This window comes from Marmota flaviventris, chromosome 1 (genome assembly GCF_047511675.1).
Source record: "Marmota flaviventris isolate mMarFla1 chromosome 1, mMarFla1.hap1, whole genome shotgun sequence".
Lineage (NCBI taxonomy): Eukaryota > Metazoa > Chordata > Mammalia > Rodentia > Sciuridae > Marmota > Marmota flaviventris.
In genome coordinates this window covers 139,862,429-139,881,888 of record NC_092498.1, presented here as the reverse complement: position 1 = coordinate 139,881,888, position 19,460 = coordinate 139,862,429, and the positions used below count along the sequence as shown (strand labels likewise).

At 49.0% G+C, this 19,460-nt stretch overlaps 1 protein-coding gene across 1 annotated transcript in view; it reads left to right on the top strand.

Annotated features, from left to right (window-relative positions):
- The window catches only part of Rnft2 (ring finger protein, transmembrane 2), a 65,943-nt gene extending 46,483 nt beyond the window's left edge, over positions 1-19,460 (top strand). Inside the window, exons 8-11 of the mRNA XM_027949178.2 lie at positions 9,499-9,648; positions 10,834-10,899; positions 11,055-11,156; positions 19,326-19,460. Coding sequence (XP_027804979.2) covers positions 9,499-9,648; positions 10,834-10,899; positions 11,055-11,156; positions 19,326-19,460 — 453 coding nt within the window. The remainder of the gene's footprint in view (positions 1-9,498; positions 9,649-10,833; positions 10,900-11,054; positions 11,157-19,325) is intronic.

Sequence of the window (19,460 nt, the reverse complement as noted above, 5' to 3'; positions counted from 1 at the left end):
CCATCCTCACTGCTCCCACCAGGGTCAGGAGGAACGGGGGCAAAGGGGCAGGGGCCTGGGGCACAGCGAGCGAGAAGAACGCCAGTCCCTGTGCCACGCGGCCCTGGCCGGGTAACGGGGCAGATCCCTTCGCCCCCTGAGCCTCGCGGAGGTCGCTGTCCGCCGAGGCCAAGAGCCGCGGTCCGGTACCCAGCACCAGGGCGCCGGGAGCCCGACCGGAGTCGGCAGCGCGCACAGCCGGGCGGCCCGGGCGCGGGGCTGTGACCTCATCGGCCGGCGCCGTCCCGCGGGGCCATGAGATCATGAGATGCCGGCGCTCGCCGAGGAGTCGATTTGCTAGGAGCGCGGGGACAGCCGGCCGCCCGCCAGGGTGATCTCATCCGGGCCCGAGGGGAGGAGGCAGGCGGCCCGGCCCGCCTGCGCCGCCCAGAGGGGGATTGATGGCCGCCGCTGCCCGGTGACGTCACCCACAGCGCCCGTTGCCGGGCAACGCGCGCCGCCGGCCCCGCCCCTCGCTGGCCCCGCCCCCCGCCAGGCTCTAGACTCGTTCTTTTTCCTTTCTTCTTTCCCCCCTCGTTTTGCAGTGAAGTATGTGCTGTAAAGCTCTCTGACTACATGTGTATGCAGCCTCCCAGATAAAGGTATCCACTGCGCTGTCCAATAAGTAAATAGAAATTTAAGGCAAGCCACACAGGTCACTTGAAATGTTCCAGGAGACACATTAAGCAAAAAAGGAACAGGTGACATTCATTTTGATTTTTTTTAACTAACCCTAATAGGTTCAAAGTAGCTTCACCGTGTAATCTATTTAAAAATGTAACGAGGTATTTTACCTTTGTGTTGCTGCTTTTCTAACACGTTGGAATTCCCTGGGTAGTGGAGATTATCAGTACATCTCAGTTCTAAGTAGCCACATTGCCAGTGCTCAATGACCGCATGTGATGAGTGGACACTGTATTGGACTCTGCAGATGTAGAACATTTCCAGCACTCACCAGGCTCCTTTGTTCCAGCTTCCCCTCACCGAGGGCACCCATGGTTCTGAATCTTATCCACCCTCTTCAGTTCTCCATCTCTCTCTTTCCAAACCTTGTATCTTCTCTCTCTCTCTCTCTCTCTCTCTCTCTCCCTGCATCTTACTGATCTACTAGGGCCTTCACTTCCCTGTTTTTCACAGGGCTTAAAGCATTGGATAGGAAATCAGACAGGATTTAAATCCTGGCTCTACTGCTGTCTAGCAACTTGAGACCACATACCTCACCTCTTTGAGCCTGTTTGCTCGCCTGTTAACTGGTGCCAATAATAACAGTGTCCATCTCTTCCGGTGCTCAGAGTTTGGGGCCAGGATGCAGCCATTAAGTGTTCTACAGAGAAACTCTCAATGCCAGACTGTAAGCCAGCCAAGCCCTCTTGTTCTGTTCATTTCTCTCTTCTTCCTGGAGGGTTGTCATTGGTCTAGCCTCTGCCTCTCTATTCTTCCCTCCCCTGCCTCTGTGTTTGAGCTTCTCATCTGAGAAATGGAAATTGATCCTAACTACCCAGAAGAGCCATCTGATTGCAAATGGCCCATGGTATGTGCTTAATAGTTGCCTTCTTGCCATTCCCCTGCACCCTGCACCCTTCCTTCTCTCCTGGTCTGCATTGCTGGGTGCCATTGTATCGAGGCCTCTGACGCTTGTCATTTCTCTATGCTTTTCTTCTGCCACAGCCCGTTTCCCCTTCTGTTTCTCGCTCCCTTCCTGCGCTCCTCCCTAGCAACCTTTCTTGTCAACGGTTCTTTCCATCAACACCTTCCCCCCCACCCCACCCCGTGCCACTCTTGGTCACACTGCTCAGAAGTGGTTCTGAGTCCCCAGTCCCCACCCCAGCCTTCTCCGAATGGAGAAGACCTGCCGGTGCCCGCTGGCCCCTGCTGGTGGGATCAGCCTCTCCTCTCGGAGGTCGCGCTGGGGCTGTTTTGTCCAGAGGGGCGCTGTCAGCGATGGCCCCCCGCGCAGCCCCACAATTCCAACAGGCCCGCAGGCCGCCTTCCCAGGAAAACATTCCCGGAAGGCAAGCCTTTGTTTTGAGCCCCTCGCGCCAGCCCAGCCTAGCCCAGCCTGCCCATTTCGGGGCAGGAAGGGTGGCGGGTCTCCAGCGGCAGTCGGGAGCTAAAGGAGCCGTCCAAGGGAAGGACAGCAACGAGGGAAAGTCTCCGTGGAGACCCAGGGACACTTCCGAGGGACCCCTCTGGCCCGGGAGGCTGGAAGCCTTGTTTTCCCCACATTCAAGGCAGGTCGGCCGCGGCCGCGCGCCAGCCTGGTCCAGCGGAGCTGTCCATCCTCCTTTGCCCGACACCCCTGACCTCAGGGACCCGCCCCGTCCTTCCTGGTAGGTCTGATGGGACTGTCAGTCACGGGTCCCGCCCACTGCATGGGGTGTGTGACCAGGAACCGCCAATCAGAGAACCTCATGACCAAATTTGGCTCAGAGTTGAGTTCCAAAGCAGAGGCTTGACTCCAAGGGCCATCCAAGCTGGCCGTTCAGTTTGACAAATGGGCCCAAGGAAAACACAGAAAATTCCCACTTTCTAAGGGGCTGCCATTTTCATGACAGATACAGGTTCATCCTGCCCTTTTAGCTGTGTCAGCTGGAGCAGGTTACCTAACCACTCTGGGCTTCCATCTTCTCATCTGTAAACTGGGAGTATCAATAGCACCTACTTGATCATGTGTGCCCACCAGTGATCATGATTGCCCGCCAGTGATCGTTGGTGCCCGACACATACATAACCTGATCAGAGTTCAGTCATCTTCATCGTCATCACCTACAGAGAGCTGGGTCCTGGGAGAAAGAGAAGGAAGAAAAGGAGTGACGGATCCATAGCAACAGACATGTGCACATTGTGTCATCTCCTGGGGTACCTGAAACCAGATCTGTCCCTGCCTCCCCAGTTTTTGACCTAATGCATTTCCTTCTTTGAAGGAAGCTAACTTCAAGTTAGCGTTCTGTCACAACCAAAACTGACCCGAGTATGGAAGCCCACAGTGTCAGAGCTGAGTCCACACCCCATCATCCAGAACAGAAGAACACTGAGACCCAGGGAGGAGAGAACAATTTGCCCAGGGTCACAGAGCCACTGAGAATGCACCCCTCACTCTCTGACTCCAAACAGTACTTTTAACGCTGTTTTTATATTATCAGCAATGACATAGAAAAATCAATTCTTTCCCACTCTGCCTTCTTGGGCCTCTGCCATTCCCTTTAAGCAGGCTTAATTCAGTTCATCTGAAGGATATTTTATACTTGCCAGACTGCTAGTGGTGCTACAGCCAGCGCTCACTGAGCCCTTACCACGTGCCAGGTGCTGAACTCAACGTTTCACAGGCATTAGCTCATTTATCCTCCCATGACCCCCAGGGGCTGGGGCCACCATCAGCCCCATATAACCAATGAGGAAAGGGAGGCATACACGGATGAAGTAACTCGCCCCAGGGAACTCAGTGAGAGGCAGAATCCAGCTTCAAACCCAAGCCATCTGATTCCAAAGTTCACGCCCCTCTCCCTGCTTGGAAAGGCAGAGTCGAGACTCGTACCCAATACCACAGTCCTTCCTTCCTTCTACACTGCACATCCTTCCCAAGGTATTGTTTACCTAGCTGTGTGTCCTTGAACAAAGGACTTAACTTCTCTGTGTTTTATGCCCTTCAGTAAAATGGGGATAATAGAGTGATCGCTCTGATCTTATAAGTCCTTGTGAGGATTAAATGAATTGATACACAGTGCTTGTATTAACACCTGCCGGGGGGGACCAGCCCTCCATGGTATTAGCTCCAGCTTACAGATGTAGGCACAGAGCCACACCAGTGCATTCAGCATATGTGCAGTGAGCACCCCTTTTGATGCCAAGCCCTCTTCCAGATTCTGCCGACAGAAATGACACTGCCAAAGGACACTGAGCCCCCACATTTTGGGATATAACAGTGAAACACAGACACTGTTCAGGGATGGATGCAATAGGAAATGAGACCAGCATGCAGAGTGGGAGGTGTCTGACAGATGTGGGGCATGTGCTCTACAGCCTGCACCTTATTTATTTTGGACCTGTTTTGTCTCATCTCTAAAATAAGGTGGTGACAACAGAATACCCACACACCTGGATCACCACGAGGCTCAGCTCCAGCCGTGTCATGCATGGTGCCCTCTCTGTGAACTCATGTTTAGATTTGCTCCCTTATTTAATCCTATGATCACCCTGGTGAGTGGGATCCAGGTTGTAATGGCTCATGAGAGCTCATGGTTAAATTTTCAGGAAATCTGCGAGCAGTTGTTAAACTCTTAGCACCTTAAAATTGGCCTTGTGGGAGTATTCACACCACAGATTGGCAAACACACAGATCAGGGCCTTTCCCCCTCCCCAGAGGGCTGGGTAGCCAGCACACCATGGTAGGCATGTGTGTGTGCATGTATATATATGTATTTAACCCCATGGATAGATGAAGAAACTGAGGTTCAGAGAAGTTCAATTATTGTCCCAAATCAACCAGTTTAGCAGGTGGCAGATCTGAGCTTGGAATCCCACATCCTGGGCCGCTAACCACTGTGCAGTCCTGTGTACCAAAAAGATTCATCAACAGGCAAAACTTTATAAATATTCATTACTGAGCCTGATACAGAGGGGGACAAAAGGCTCAAGGCTTTCATTACTCCCCGTGAATTCCTCCCTGTGAAAGCAGCTAACAAGGATCTGATTAGGTCTCTTCTCTCTTCCTCTCCACCCCCATAATTTTTCCCATCATTTTTCCCATCTAGGTGCATTATTCTCAGAGCCCCCTCCTCTGTTCCTGTCTCTGTCTCCCGGCATCCCACTCTCCCTCATTACCACTGCCTTCTGCGCCAGCCTCTGTTGTTTCCGAGTTTCCCATTTCACTTCTGTCCCGCCCCCAGCCTGGCAGCGAGGAAGTCAAAATAGAATCCGCCTTCCCCACTCAACTGTTGCTGCCCCCCTGTTGGAATCCGAGCCCAGAACCTCTGCGCCCCAGCCAGGCTTGCAACAATTGCCACTGTTCCTCCCGCACGCACGGGTGACAGGCAGGCCAGACGGCTCACGCTAGGATCGCTTCCCTTGTTCTCTGACACCCCAGAGAAACCACACGTTCCGTTTGATGGTCGTCAGAAATAACACGCTTAAGAAACCTGGAATTATAAAACTGCTTAATTACGGAGAGATGGTTTCACTGGGATATGCCCAGTTTTCCCTGGTGGTTTGATATCTCTCTCTCTCAAAGTGGCCTACCCCACCCCACCAGCAGCTAATTGCTACTTTTAACATGGTGTCACATAGGCACTCACTCCCTTAATTTTATTTTCTGTGACATTGGTGCTTGCTTATAAAGTGGCATTCTCTCTTTGATGTTCCAAACTCTCCTTTGCCAGTGTTTCAGCTTTCCTTCGCTGTCGGCAAACTATAGGAAGTTGGCATAAGTAATGGGGGTGGAATCTTTAGCTTTGGAGGACCCTGGTTATTAAATGAGCACCTATTATGGGAATAGATGCTGGGGATATATCCAGAGCCAAAAATCCTTTCCTGTTCTGAGGAGAGGGGAGGAAGGGAGTTTCATTGGTTGGGAAAGAGAGAGGGGAGGAAAGGAAGAAAGAAAGAATGAATGTATGGACAGATGGGTGATTGGGTGGATGAGTGGTTGGGTGGGTGGATGGATGGATGGATGGATGGATGGATGGATGGATGGATGGACGGACGTTGGAGCTGCTGTGCCACTGTCCGTGTAAATGGATGGATGGATGGATGGGTGGTTGGTTGGATGAATGGATGGATGGGTGGATGGACAAATGAGTGGATGGATGGATGGATGGATGGATGGATGGATGGATGGATAAATGGATGGATGGATGGACGAATAAATGAACGAACAGACAGATGATTAGGTGGATGCAAGGATACAATGAAAAAGAGGAGGGAGGAAAAGAAGAGAAAAGAAAGAATTCCCCAGAGGTGCACTGAATTCAGGGTGGAGTGGCCAACAGGTTAATGTTGGAAGTTAGGTGAGACTGGGTTGCTGGTCCAGGATCAGATGGAACAATCAGGAGGTGAGAGATCTTAGAAAAGAGCAATTTGGGAGACATAGAGAATGCCTAGGGCAGCTGAAGTTGGGAATTCAGGAAAAGAAAGGTCAAAACAGGAAAACAAAGTTCAAAGTGAGAGCTTGAGACCAACTCTCAGGCTGTGGAAGGGTCAGTCAGACATCACCATCGTTGGAGCTGCTGTGCCACTGTCCGTGTAGAACAAACATGGTGGCCACCCACACCTGTTCTCCCATCTCCACCTCCCACAACATCCCTCCAGGAATGTTGCTAGGGGAAAGGGGCTGGTGGGAGTCAGGAGGTGGGAAAGAAAGGCGCTTTGGGAAACTCTGACTTTCCAACAGAGAAGCAACCAGTTGCAAAGATAAAGATGAATGGATCCCTTTCTTGGTCCTTGGTGTATCTGATACATCTTCCAGGGGGTCCCCTCCTGAGTGGCCTGTGCCCAGCCATCAAGATGGATCTAAAGAGGTAGATATAAAGCAACATGTTTTTATAATCTTTCCTCCTTTAATTTAAACAAATGGAAAAAAGCAGAAAAAAGAAAGATGAGTATTTTTTTATGTTCACCATTTTTCCACTTGGAACTATAAAATAAGCATTTCCCCAGGTCAATAGATAACAGTTATCAGGTTGGTTTCTTTTCTTTTTGGTACTGGGAATTGAACTCAGGGGCACTCAACCACTGAGCCACATCCCCAGCCCTATTTGGCATTTTATTTAGAGACAGGGTCTCACTGAGTTGCTTAGGGCCTCACTAAGTTGCTGAGGCTGGCTTTGAACTTGAGATCCTCCTGCCTCAGCCTCCCGAGCCACTGGGATGATGGGTGTGCCACCACCGTGCCCAGCAGGATGGTTTCTTTTTTTAACTTGTAATTTGAAATAACTTTAGATTTAGAAAAGTTCTAAAAGCTGTGCTGAGAGTCCAAGTGTCCTTCATCCAGCTTCCTCGAGTGTTAACGTCCAATGTGACCATGGAACAGTTAACCAAGCCAGAAAAATTGGCATCAGTCTTGTTACCGTTCACCAACCTGCACAACCTATCGAGATGCTGTCAGTTGCCTCGTGAGCGCCTTTTTTCCTGGTCCAGGATTGAGTCCAAGATCCCATGTGCATTTCTTAGTCTCCTATCTGACCATTTTTTGGTCTTTCCTTTGTCTTTGATCAGAGATGAATGTGAAGACGGTCGTGCAGTTCCTCTGTGGACTGTGCCTCATTTGAACTTGTCCCTTGTTCTCTGATGATTAGATGGAGGTTACATATTTTGGATGTGAGTCCCACAGAAGTGCGCCATGTCTTGCCTGCGCATCCTATCAGAGAGTTCAGGACGTCACTAGGACTATTACCGGGGATATTAACCTTGACTCCTTGGTTAATGTGGTGTGTGGTGAGCGTGGTATGTGTTTGCTTTCTTTACTATAAAGCTGCTATTTTTCAGGATGATTTTTTTAATGACTGTCTGGTTTTCCATTATAGCTCTAATATAATCAGACCGACCATCCTTTTAAGCATTTTCGTTTGTGACTTTTTTGCCGTTGTTACAAAGAATGCTGTGGCAACCATTCCCCAGGGTACATCTTTCCATGTTTCCTTAATTATTTTATCCATATAATTGCTGGAGCAAAAAATGACTCACATTTTGGGGGCTGGGGCTGTAGCTCGGTGGCAGAGCATTTGGCTAGCACGTGTGTGGCTCTGGGTTTGATCCTTAGCACCACATAAAAATAAACAAAATAAAGGCATGCTATCCATCTGCAAGGACAAAAAAAGTTGTTTTTTTAAGTTACTTATACCAGGCACAGTGGCACATACCTGTCATCCCAGTGGCTCAAGTGGCTGAGACAGGAGGATCACAAGTTCAAAGCTAGGTTTAGCAAAAAGCAAGGTGCTAAGCAACTCAGTGAGACCCTGTCTCTAAATAAAATACAAAATAGATCTGGGGATGTGGCTCAGTGGTTGAGGGCCCCTGAGTTCAAACCCCAGTACCTCCCCCCAAAAAAAGTTACTTACATTTTTAAGACTGTGGATGCCTGGGGTAGGGTTACATGCTTATTTTTATGGGTTTTTTTTTTTGTTACCAACTGTATTAAAATATAACTTAAATATATACAACAAGATGCATAGATTTCAGGCATATGTTTCTGTGAGTTGTAGCAAATGCACACACCAGTATCACCACCATCCCAATCAACACGTAGGATATTTCTACTTTCCAAAATTCCTTGGTGCCTGCTGGGCATCCTCCCAACCCTCCCTCCAGGAAGCCATAGGTCTGACTTCTCTCACCCCAGGTGAGTGTTACCTCTTCTTGGACTTTATACAAACCAGAATTACAATATAGTCATTAATAGCTGTCTTCTTTAATTCAGCATAACGTCTATGAGATCCATCCACAGTGCGGCAGATATCAGCCATTTGTTGATTGTTACTGCTGAGCAGGACCCTATTGTATAAACATCGCCAGAATTTGTTTATCTGTTCTTCCGCTGATGGACGTTTGGGCTGTTTCCAGTTTGGGGATTTTTATGGACAGAGCTGCTGAGAACATTTGTGTACATTGGGGCTTAGTTTCCATTCCCCTTGGGCAGATGATACCTCAGGGCAGAATCGAAGGGCCGCAGGACAGGTGGACATTCACCTTCATTAGACGCAACAGGGCGGGGTTCTTTTCAACTCCACTTTCTAGCACAAGCCACAGAAAGCTCCAGGGACTTATCAGTGAGCAAAGGGAAGAAAGGGGCTAGAACGGGAGGCCAGTCCCAGCGCCAGGTGCTTGTCCATTCATCTGCTTCGGTCCTCGGAGAAATTCCATAAGGTGGGCAATGGGATTCCCGTCCTGTAGGTGAGGACGCAGGCTCAGGAGCGTGTGGGAGGATGAGAGTCACACCCAGTCTGGTGGAGGCCCTACGCCATCCATCCTGCCTCCTCAGCTGGCAGTGACAGGGACAAGCATCTCCTTGTCCCCAGCCTCCTCCTGGACTCACCTGCTCCCTTGGGACAGTCACCTGCAATGCCTCTGCCTCCACCAGCCCTCTAGGGTGGTCTGGGTGTGTGTGTGAGGGAGTGACCATCTCCTCGCATCAAGTGCTCAGCCCTCTAAGCTACAGCAAGAACCCAAGAGTGACCCCACTCCAGCCCTCGACCAGAAAAGTCTAGGGTTTCTCCCTCCCTGAAACCTGATCCTCAGTGCTTTGATCTTCTGGGCTGGTGGGTGTTGGGTGAGGACATCGGGCAGGGGCCAAGTCTCCCTGGCCATATCGGGCCCCATTAGAGCTGGCCTGAGTGCTTTCCAAAGCTGATTAATGGCCTGCCTGTGACCTGGAATGTCATTACTGCTGGGCCAGTTCCCCGCCACCCCCAGCTTGGTCCTCTGGGTCTTTATTGCTAATAATAATTGATGCTCTTTGTGTGGCTGCAGGGAAAGTTCTATCTGGTTATCGAGGAGCTGAGCCAGCTGTTCCGATCGCTGGTCCCCATCCAGCTGTGGTACAAATACATCATGGGGGACGACTCCTCCAATGGCTACTTCCTGGGAGGGGTCCTGATCGTTCTCTACAGTGTCTGCAAGGTGAGGTGGCCCCAGGGCTGCATTCCCTAGCCAGACCCGGGGGGCCTGTTGGTGAGCCTGGAATGACAGAGTCATTTCTTTCATTTTTAAATTAAGGTAAAATTCACAACATCAAATTACCCTCTGAGGATCCCAGTGTGCGACTGTGCCATCCAGCAGATTCACAGTGGCGAGCCAGCCATGGTTCTACCTAGTTCTCTAAGATATTTCCTTCACCCCAAAAAGATATCCTGTACCTATTAAACAGCCATCCCTCCCACAGGCCCTCACACCCCCCGATGTGTGTCTCTGAATCTCTCTATTCTGGATGCTTCATATACATGGACTCTTTCCATGCACCACCACCTTTCCTGTTTGGCTTCCCTCACTAAGCTTACCACATCTGAGGTACACCCACAGGAGAGCACATGTCACTCCCTATAATGGCTGAGTCCAGCCTAATTTCTTGCCTGGGAAGCTCACCATATGCTGCCTTTTCACACAGTCATCTTCACAACCACCAGCCTGCATCCTCTTTGGACTCCCATATTAAAGGTGAGGAAACTGAGGCTTAAGGGAGATGCAGTTACTTGCCCACGGTCACTCAGAGCAAGCATCAAATCCAGGCAGGCTGTTTCCAAAGCCCCGAGCACTTCACCTCCTTGTCCCTGAATTTCCTTTAACTCCTTATCTCAAAAACATTATCCCTCTCATCTTGCATGCCCTAATTCCTCAAATCAGAACACAGTACTTCTCATTATTAGTACAAATCAGGATTTTCCCCCTCCCCTAAAAAGAAATACATTCTCTTGTGCTTTTGAAGCATTCTCTTTTTACGGCTTTAGCAGATCCTGGGAGAATGCATGCCTTCTATTTCCTTCTTCCTAGGGGACTAGCCACCCAACTGCGCAGTGTCAGTCAAGGGGGTCTATTCTGCTTGCTCGCTCGTGAATCGACTGGTAGTGGCTGAGTGGAGTGCTAGATGGGAAAAGATCATCCATCAGGCTTTGCCTGGGCTCAAAAGAAGTGTGCTGTGATTGATTAGTGATGCCTGCTCTGGACTTGGGAGGGGAAGAAAGCTGTATGCGTGCCATTTATTTTCTGTGGTGGCTTAGGTAGCAGGGGAGACTGTGGGTCTCAGGAAGCAAGACAAAGGCCAAGCAAGTCTTGGACACTTTTCAGCCGTCATTCTTCTCTCCTTTTTAGTCATTTGATATCTGCGGCCGCGTGGGTGGAGTTAGGAAAGCCCTGAAGCTTCTCTGCACCTCCCAGGTGAGTTGGTCTCAGGTGGTCCTGACTAAGGTCATGGGAACTAGGAGCTGAAAACGAAAGCAGCCCCTTCTTACCCCCCAGCTCTCACAGTGCTCCTGAGGGCCTCACTCTCACAAGGGACCATAACTGTTTTTCTTTCTCTCTTTCCTAAACAGAATTATGGGGTCCGAGCCACGGGGCAGCAGTGCACAGAAGCCGGTGACATATGTGCCATCTGCCAGGCTGAGTTCCGAGAACCTCTGATCCTCCTGTGCCAGGTGAGAGGGGTTCAGGTTGGGCCTAGGGGACTGGGGCTAGGGCACAGCAAGGTCCTGTCCCTGGAAAAACTGCCCCATGACCAAATCTCAGGGCTCTGGCTTGGGTCTTTGGGAGCAACCTTGTCAAGACCTGTGGCTCATACCCTAACTGCCCAAGGCCAGTCAGATCCAGGTTTGAATCTCAGCTCTTCCTGTTTAGCTGACTGGCCTTGGGCAGGTGACTTCACCTCTCTGAGCCTCATGTCATTAGTAAAATGTAGAAATGCCAAATTCAGTGTGGTGTTGTGTAAGAACAGTCCGAGTGTGAATCCTAGCACTATTCCCGTCTCCATCTGCCTCTCCCCCAGCCATGTATGAAATGAGCATAATGTTAATTATAATACCTACTTCAGGGAGCTGGCATCTAGTACACTGGTACAGTGCTTATCTAGCATGTGCAAGGTCCTGGGTTCAATTCCCAGCTGCAAAAAAATAATATTATACTACTAATAATAACTACTCCATCATGCTTTTATGATTCAATGAGATTATCTGTGGAAAGGACTAAGTTTTGATCTTTTAACCATAGAAGTTGGTAACATTATACTTCTTATTGTTGGTAATTATCAGCGTTTGTTTTCACTATTAGTTGAGAATCACCGAACCATGGTGGTAAATGCTGGTTAGCCCCTTTCAACTCTCAAGATGTGTCCGTCCTCCCTTCCCTGACATCAGGAGCCAGGTATCAATTCAGCCAATGTGTATTGGGTCAAAGTGTCCTATCAGAAGGAGAGGCGAAGGGCATGCAGATTCTGTCCCCTTCTCTGGAAGCTCACAGTCTCCCTGGGGAGAGAGACACATACATAAATAACTATGAAACAAGGCAGGCGGTGATAAGTGCTGTGTAAGAGAGATTCATGCAGCGTCCCAGGGGACCCGGGCAGAGCGATGAGTTCCAGGCTGGGGAGGCTTTTCGGAGGAGTCATGAAGCCTGGAGACCAGACGGACTGGAAAAGCAGATGGCCCGCCATCTTTCCCTCAAGGTGGGACAGGAGATGGGGTCTTCTTTTAGCACCAGCGAAAATGTTTCTGTTGTTTGCTGTTTGGGGATTGTAAAGGAATTTGTTTTTAATTTAACTTTTGATTTTGTTTCCATGTAACTCAATAATGTGTTCGCATGAATCGAAATTCAAAAAAGAAGACCTAAAGAGACGTGACAGCTAAATGCAATCTGGGACCTGGTTTGGATCCCAGATCAGAGAGAGGACATTGGAAAAGCTAGCTTTATAAAATCTGAATCGAGTTGGGGATTTAGTTAATAGTAATGTGCCAGTGTGGATTTCTTAGCTTTGACGAATGTACCACATCGATGCAAGAGATAATGTTTGGACAAACTAGGTGAGGGGGATACAGACATTTTCTATTCTGTCTTTGCAACTTTTCTGTAAGCCTAAATTTATCCAAAAATTGAGTTTATTTAAAAAAAATTTTTTTGCAATATATACAAAGGATGGTAATAGGCCACCTCCCCTGTCCCCCCATCTCTCTAATCCTCTGTCAACCTACACAAGCAACTACTGTTACCAAATTCTACTACTACTGTTACTGTTACCAACACAATATATGTGTTAGGTATATACATATTCACGCATACACACACACACATATATATGCATAAACAAACTCAGATACACACATGAATGTATCTTTTTTTTAAAAAATGTTAAAGTGTATTCTACCCACTTGCCTTTTTACCTTGCAATTCTGTCTTAGGATCTCTCCTTACTCTGTGTTATAACTATATAACATGCCATTTTATGAATAAACCTAAATTTATTTAACCATTATTCTATCGATAGGCATTTAGTAGCTTTTATCTTCTGTTATTACAGATATGGCTAGCTCAAAGATTCTGAAATGGGGAGATCAGTTCTAGCTACCTCACCGCGTCAGGTTGACTCAATGAGTTAATTCAAGTGAAATATCTAAAACTGTGCCTGGCATGTGGTCATGGTTGAATGCATACAGCTCTTAGGGACACACATTCCATTTCACAAGTGCATGAGCTCTTGGTAGGATAAATTCCTCGCGGTGGAATTCCCAGGTCGCAGGTACACAGTTTTGACAGGTATTGCTCAATTGCCCTCCATAAAGAGAGTATCCGCTTACACCTCCAGTGCAAAGTGTGACATGGCCTCTTGTTCCCTCCCGCCTCAAAACACAGCATTATCAAGCCTCTTGTGAGCTTTGCCAATCTGACAGGTGACAAACTCTATCTCAGCGATGATTTAATTTGCATCTCCCTAATTATGAGCGTGGTTGAGCATCTTTTCATATGCTTCGGCACCATCTGTACTTTCTTCTCAGTCGCCGGGTTTATTTGAACATGATGTCAAGGTGAAAGTCTTTCTTCTTTTCTGGCAATCTCTCTAAGCATCAGTCTGTTTGTCCTCCTTCTCATTCCTCTCCTGGTACCACCACACTCTTCCCACAGCTGGATTAGAAATTCTTGGGGGGTTCAGACAAGACCCCATTGTCCCAGACTAGGAGTGACAGCTATACCTAGTGGTGGTTGAAGACCACAAACATCATCAGGGCTGAACACATATCTCAGTCTCACCCTGTCACTAGGAGCTGAGCCTGGAAGGGCAGAGATGACTTGCATGGATCAGAGGGATTTGCTGACCTGTAAATGCACTGGATGTACAAACAAAGGAATGAATGACACAGCTTGGGTGTCACTTCATCCATAAAGTGTTCCTGAGTCACATTCTCAGCTATCTGGTCTGGTACATCCCTGGTCTGGTACATTTCCTTCATAGCACTTTTTTCCAGTGGCGAGCTAGATAATCCAGTGGATGACTGGTTGTATAAGGTCTGTCTCTCTGTCGCCAAACTTCAAGCAGCTTGCAAGTGGAAACCATGGCTGTCTTGCTTAGCAACAGAGCCACAGTATGGACCAGTAAATATTGGATGGGTGGATGGATGGATGGATGGATGGATATGGGATGGGATGGATAGGCAGGTAGATGGATGGATTGGATGGACAGACAGATGGGATGGGATGAATGGGTGGACACACAGCTGGATAGGATGGTGACCAGGTGGACAAGTGGATGGGTGAGTGCACAGGTGAGTGGGTAAAGGTATAAGTGGGTGGGTAGCTCCATGTATGGATAAAAACATGAACAGATGGGTAAATAGATAAGTATCCAATGTGTAAATGGGTGGATGAGAGGGTCAAAGGCAGCTGGATAGAGGTATAAGAGGGTGGGTGACTGCCTGTATGGACAGACAGGTGGACAGATGGGTGATTAGATAAGTGAGAATCAGATGTGTAGATGGGTGGACGGGTGGATGGATGGAGGGGCAAATAAATGAGTGGCTGGATGAAGAACACTCTTAGCTACAGTAGCACCCTGTCTGTCCTTCAGAGAGTCATTAGTGAAACTCAGTGTGTCACTTCCTCAGCTGCCGCCCCATCCCCTGAGCTAGGGCCCGGGAAACAGATTGCCCACTGAACTAGTCAGGCAGACCCCAACACATCCAGAGGTTGGACCTCTGCTCAGACGTGTTTTAGTTTGTCTCTACGGTGTTTATGGCATATAGCCTCTCACCAGGCTACCAGGGAGCAGGGGCTAGGCATTTTGAACACAAAGTCAGAAACTTGGTTTGTTTAAAGGACTCCTTTGGCAAAGAGAAGAGTGAGCTGAGCGTGCGTTTGAGAAGAAACTGCTTTCCAACTCTTGGTCACTTTTGGCTTTTTTGAGTGTTGTATGTTATAAACATTCAACAAGAGAAGGGTGGATCCTATTAGTTTTGGACTTAAAAGGTGCTCCCATATGACACCCAGAGGCCTTAGCTGTCTCAGTCCTCACGGATGCCCTGGAGGGAAAGAGTTCTGCTGTGTGACACAGGGGGAAACTCAGGCTCAGAAAGGCAAAGGGGTGCCCTTGCCTGAGATCTCATTGCTCTCTGTGGCAGAACCCAGATTCCAATCCAGAACCCCTAAAGCCACCAGCTAGACCATTTCCTTGAGGCTGGGCCTCTGGCTTTGAGATGTCCTGAGGGCTGCATTAAAGAACCAGAGTGCTTTTTCCGGAAATCCTCGAGAATGCTGAGCTCTGCCCAGGCCAGCCTGCATGTGGCCTCCTCAGAAAATGAATGGCTGAGCTGGGATTGGCAACGGCTCCTCCACCCATTCACTTCTGCATCAGGGGCTTTTGAGTGCCAACAGTATCCCAAGCATGATTGGATAGCCCCGAGCAACACATTTCACAGTGACACTAACTGTCCATGTCATCTGTCACTGGAGAATAAAAATGGTTGCCCCAGGTAACTTGTAGGTGTTTCTAGTTTTCTGTGACGGTATACATAATTACCTACAGGTTTTGAAAAGCAGAGCATGTTGTACCAATATTCAGTATTAGTGTTTAAGACTGTGTCTGAACATGGCAGGCCTGATTTGTATGATTAAAGGGGATCTGAGGTTACAGGTATATGTGTGTGTGTGTGTGTGTGTGTGTGTCCCCTTATGGGAGTGACCACATATTCAGTAACGTCTTCTTTCATAATCAAGCTCTTTAAACCTTTCTCCCTCCCCTTCTCTGTATGCACACTCTGAGGGATAGAACGCATAGGCAAGAATTTTTGATCGGGAGTGGGACATTTCTTTCGTCACTTACTGATTTCTGCATAACGGATGACCCCAAAACTTAGTGGCTTAAAGCTGCAAACATATATCATCATCATTTCCCAGGATCCAAATCCAGGCACGGCTTCACTGCCTCCTCCCCGTCAGGGTCTCTCAGGGGCTGTCATGGGTCATGGTCTCAGCCAGGGCCGTGGTCATTTTCTGGCTCAGCAGGGAGCAGCCGCTTCCAACTCCATCCTGCGGTTATTGGCAGGACTCTGCTCCTCGCGGGCCACGGGACTGGAGGCCCCCATTCTTCTCAGACTGTGGTGGCTGGAAGCCACCCCAAGTTCCTCGCCAAACTAGCTGCCTCAGAGCAAGCATGCGAGAAGCAGCAGAGAGTGTGCTAGTGTCGGAAGTGACATCCAGTGACTTTGCTGTATTCTCCTGCTTAGAAGAGAGTCACGAGGTGCAGCCCTTACTTGAGGGAAGGGGGCTGCCGAAGGCGGTGGATGCCATAGAAATCGGACTCCCACCTGTCTGAAGTCGCATTCCAGCCCACTGTGCTGGAATGTGTGTGCCCAACGTGCTGCAGGTGTGCCCTTGGGAACGACATGGCTTCCCTGAGTCTTTGTGACCTGTCTGTTTGCTGCATGACGGGGCTGTGAAGTACACAGGAGGTCACTAGCAGTGCTTTGCATGGTGTCACAATTATGACCTGAACTCCTCACCTGCACCCAACCCCCTGCACCCAAGCCTGGCTGCTTCCTTCTGTCTCAGGGCACACCAGCGATCAAGTGCCAGCTCAAGAGATGGCCCTCTGTTCCCACTCAACGTCTCTTTTCTCACGTAGGGCCTGGCTTCTGTGGTTGAGAGGGATCTTGTCCTCAGCCCCGCCGCCTTTTCCTGCCTACTCTGAGCCTTTGGGCAAAACACAGTCTGGGTGAGGACTGGGTGCTGGTCCAAGCCCAGGCCCCTCCTGCTACTCTTGACCCGGGAAACACAGGCAGGGGACCCATGACCATCCAGCGCTACCCGCCTTCCCCACTGACCCCTCCATTCCACACACCCCAACAGGGAAGGAGCCCCTCCCTCCGTCTGTAGGGCTCATCTCTCTCAGATGCAGAAGGAACTCAAGGTCACCCAGGTCCTGGGCAGTCCTGGCTATTGGAACTTCCTCAGCAGCAGATTCTGCCCTGCCCGATGCTCTGAGGAGTAGAGATCTTGAGTCCCTGGGGGCAGGGACTGGGTCTTCTCCAGCCTAGTGTCCCATGGGTCTCTCTCCTGATCTGAATTCAGTTCTCAGCAATACCAGTGGAGTCCCTGCTCTGCCCAAGTTTGGGAGTGGACAGGAGGAAGACAGTTACAGCTGTGCCACTCTCCTGGAGAGGGTGGGGCAGATGCCGATGAAAAGCAATTAGAATGTGTGTTCAAAGTGTCGTGGGGGTACTACCTCCAAGAGTCCCTTTCAGGGAGTCTACAAGGTAAAAACTAGTTTTATAATAATATTAAGATATCATTTGCTTTCATCTCTCTAGAGCATACAGTGGGGTTTCCCAGAGGTTGTGATGACCCGTGATGAGGTCGTTGCTCTGGTAGAACGTGTACTTATGTCTGTATTCATAGGTTTTAAATATGACTCGATTTCTTTTTTTTTTTTTTTTTTCTTTTTTTGCTACTGGGAATTGAACCTGGGGATGCTTTACCACTGAGCTACATCCCCAGTCCTTGTTATTTGTTTATTTTGAGACAAGATCTCAATAAGCTGCTGTTGGCCTCAAATTGCAATCTTGCTGCCTCAGCCTCCCAAGTCACTGGGATTATAGGTGTGCATCATCATGCTCAGCTCATTTTCTATTTTTAATACAGTAAATATAGACAGATTTAACTCACATGAACAAAAGTTCCTTGAGACCATCAGTGATCTTTAAGAACCATATTTCACCACATAATCATTGCCACCACATTATGAGTATTCCGTGCACCCTGAGCATGCACCAAAGACAGTTTAGTAATAAGTGATTGTTCAGTAATACACAGTATTAAAAAAAAGAAAAGCTTCACATAATGGTTGCACACCACCTTTTTGCAAAAAAAAAAAAAAAAAAAAAAAAACGCGTAAAATCTGCAACAATTATGTGGTGAAATGCAGAATGTTTGGCCTTATGATTCAAGTATTTGAGTGTATAAAAATTAAAAGTGTGTAAAGCCAGTTGCTGAGACATGCCCCTTTTGTCCCAGCTACTGGGAATCTGAGGCTGGAGAATCCCTTGAGCCCAGGAGTTTGAGGGCAGCCTGGACAACACAACAAGACCCTGTTTAAAAAAAAAAAAAAATTGCTGAGCATGGTGGAGTATACCTGTAATCCCAGTGGCTCAGGAGGCTGAGGCAGGAGGTTTGTAAGTTCCAGGCCAGCCTCAACAATTTAGGCCCTAAGCAACTTAGTGAGACCCTGTCTCAAAATAGAAAATAAAAAGGGCTGGGGATGTGGCTCAGTGGTAAAGCACCCCTGTGTTCAATCCCAAGTACCAAAAAAAAAAAAGTGCAAGCCTCACTGAACATGTGTTGAATGAATGGGTGGAGCAACTGCCCACTCCGATGACTAGTCCCTGTTCCCTAATCCAACTGAGAACCTCCTGTGAACAGGGGAGTGTTGCAGCCTCCCACATCAGTAACTCTTTCCAGGGGAGCACATGTGTCCCTTCATTTAACAGATGTTTACTGAGCATCCGAGCAGTCTGCTCTCAGAGTAAAACTGCTTCTGGACCCCAGAAAACCCCAATCTAGTGACAAGACAGACCTGTTTGCAGATAATTTCAGAAGCATATTTGCAGATCATTCCAGAATGTGGTGCAAGAGTGGAGGGTTGGGGTTGGAGAGACATGACGGAGCAGGGGAGTGTGATTGACAGAACCTTCCAGAATAAACATAGCCTCCGCTGCTTGTGCAAAGGCTATGAATTAACCTTGTATTGGAGGCCACATGGCCTGTCACTGACCTTGGGTACCGAGGGTTGATGAGTCTGATAGGGAGAGGGTGCCATTGTACAGGGTCCTCAGAATGGTTCACAGGGCCCTGTAGAGCCTGCAGTCCCCATGAGCCCTTTGACCTCATCTCCCTCTCCCATTCTCCTGCCCCTCTGGCTTCACCACACTGTCCTTGCAGTTCCTCCAGCACGGGAGTCACATTCTGACCTCAGGACCTTTGCCCATGCTATCTCCTTGCCAGGAGTGCTCTTCCCCTGTATATTACCAGGATTCACTCCTTATTTTCCTTCTAGATGGAACCCAGTGGTAGAGCACTTGCTGAGCATGCATGAGGTCCTGGGTCCCATCCCAAGCACCAAAAATTAAATAAAAAACCGATTTACCCAAATACCCATGGGTTGGTGAAGCTTCCCCAGGCCCCCTTCCCTCCCTTTCCATCCCCAGTGATTGGCTGACGTTTGGGGCGCCATGGTCTCCCCCACTGGAGCGCAAGCTTCAGGGGGGCATCAGGGGCTGTTTTGCTCACTGCTGCCCCTGGCTTCTCAGTCCTGCCAATTGCTGTCCCCACAGCACGTGTTCTGTGAGGAGTGCCTCTGCCTGTGGCTGGATCGTGAGCGCACCTGTCCCCTCTGCCGCTCGGTCGCCGTGGATACCCTGCGCTGCTGGAAGGACGGGGCCACCTCGGCGCACTTCCAGGTGTACTAG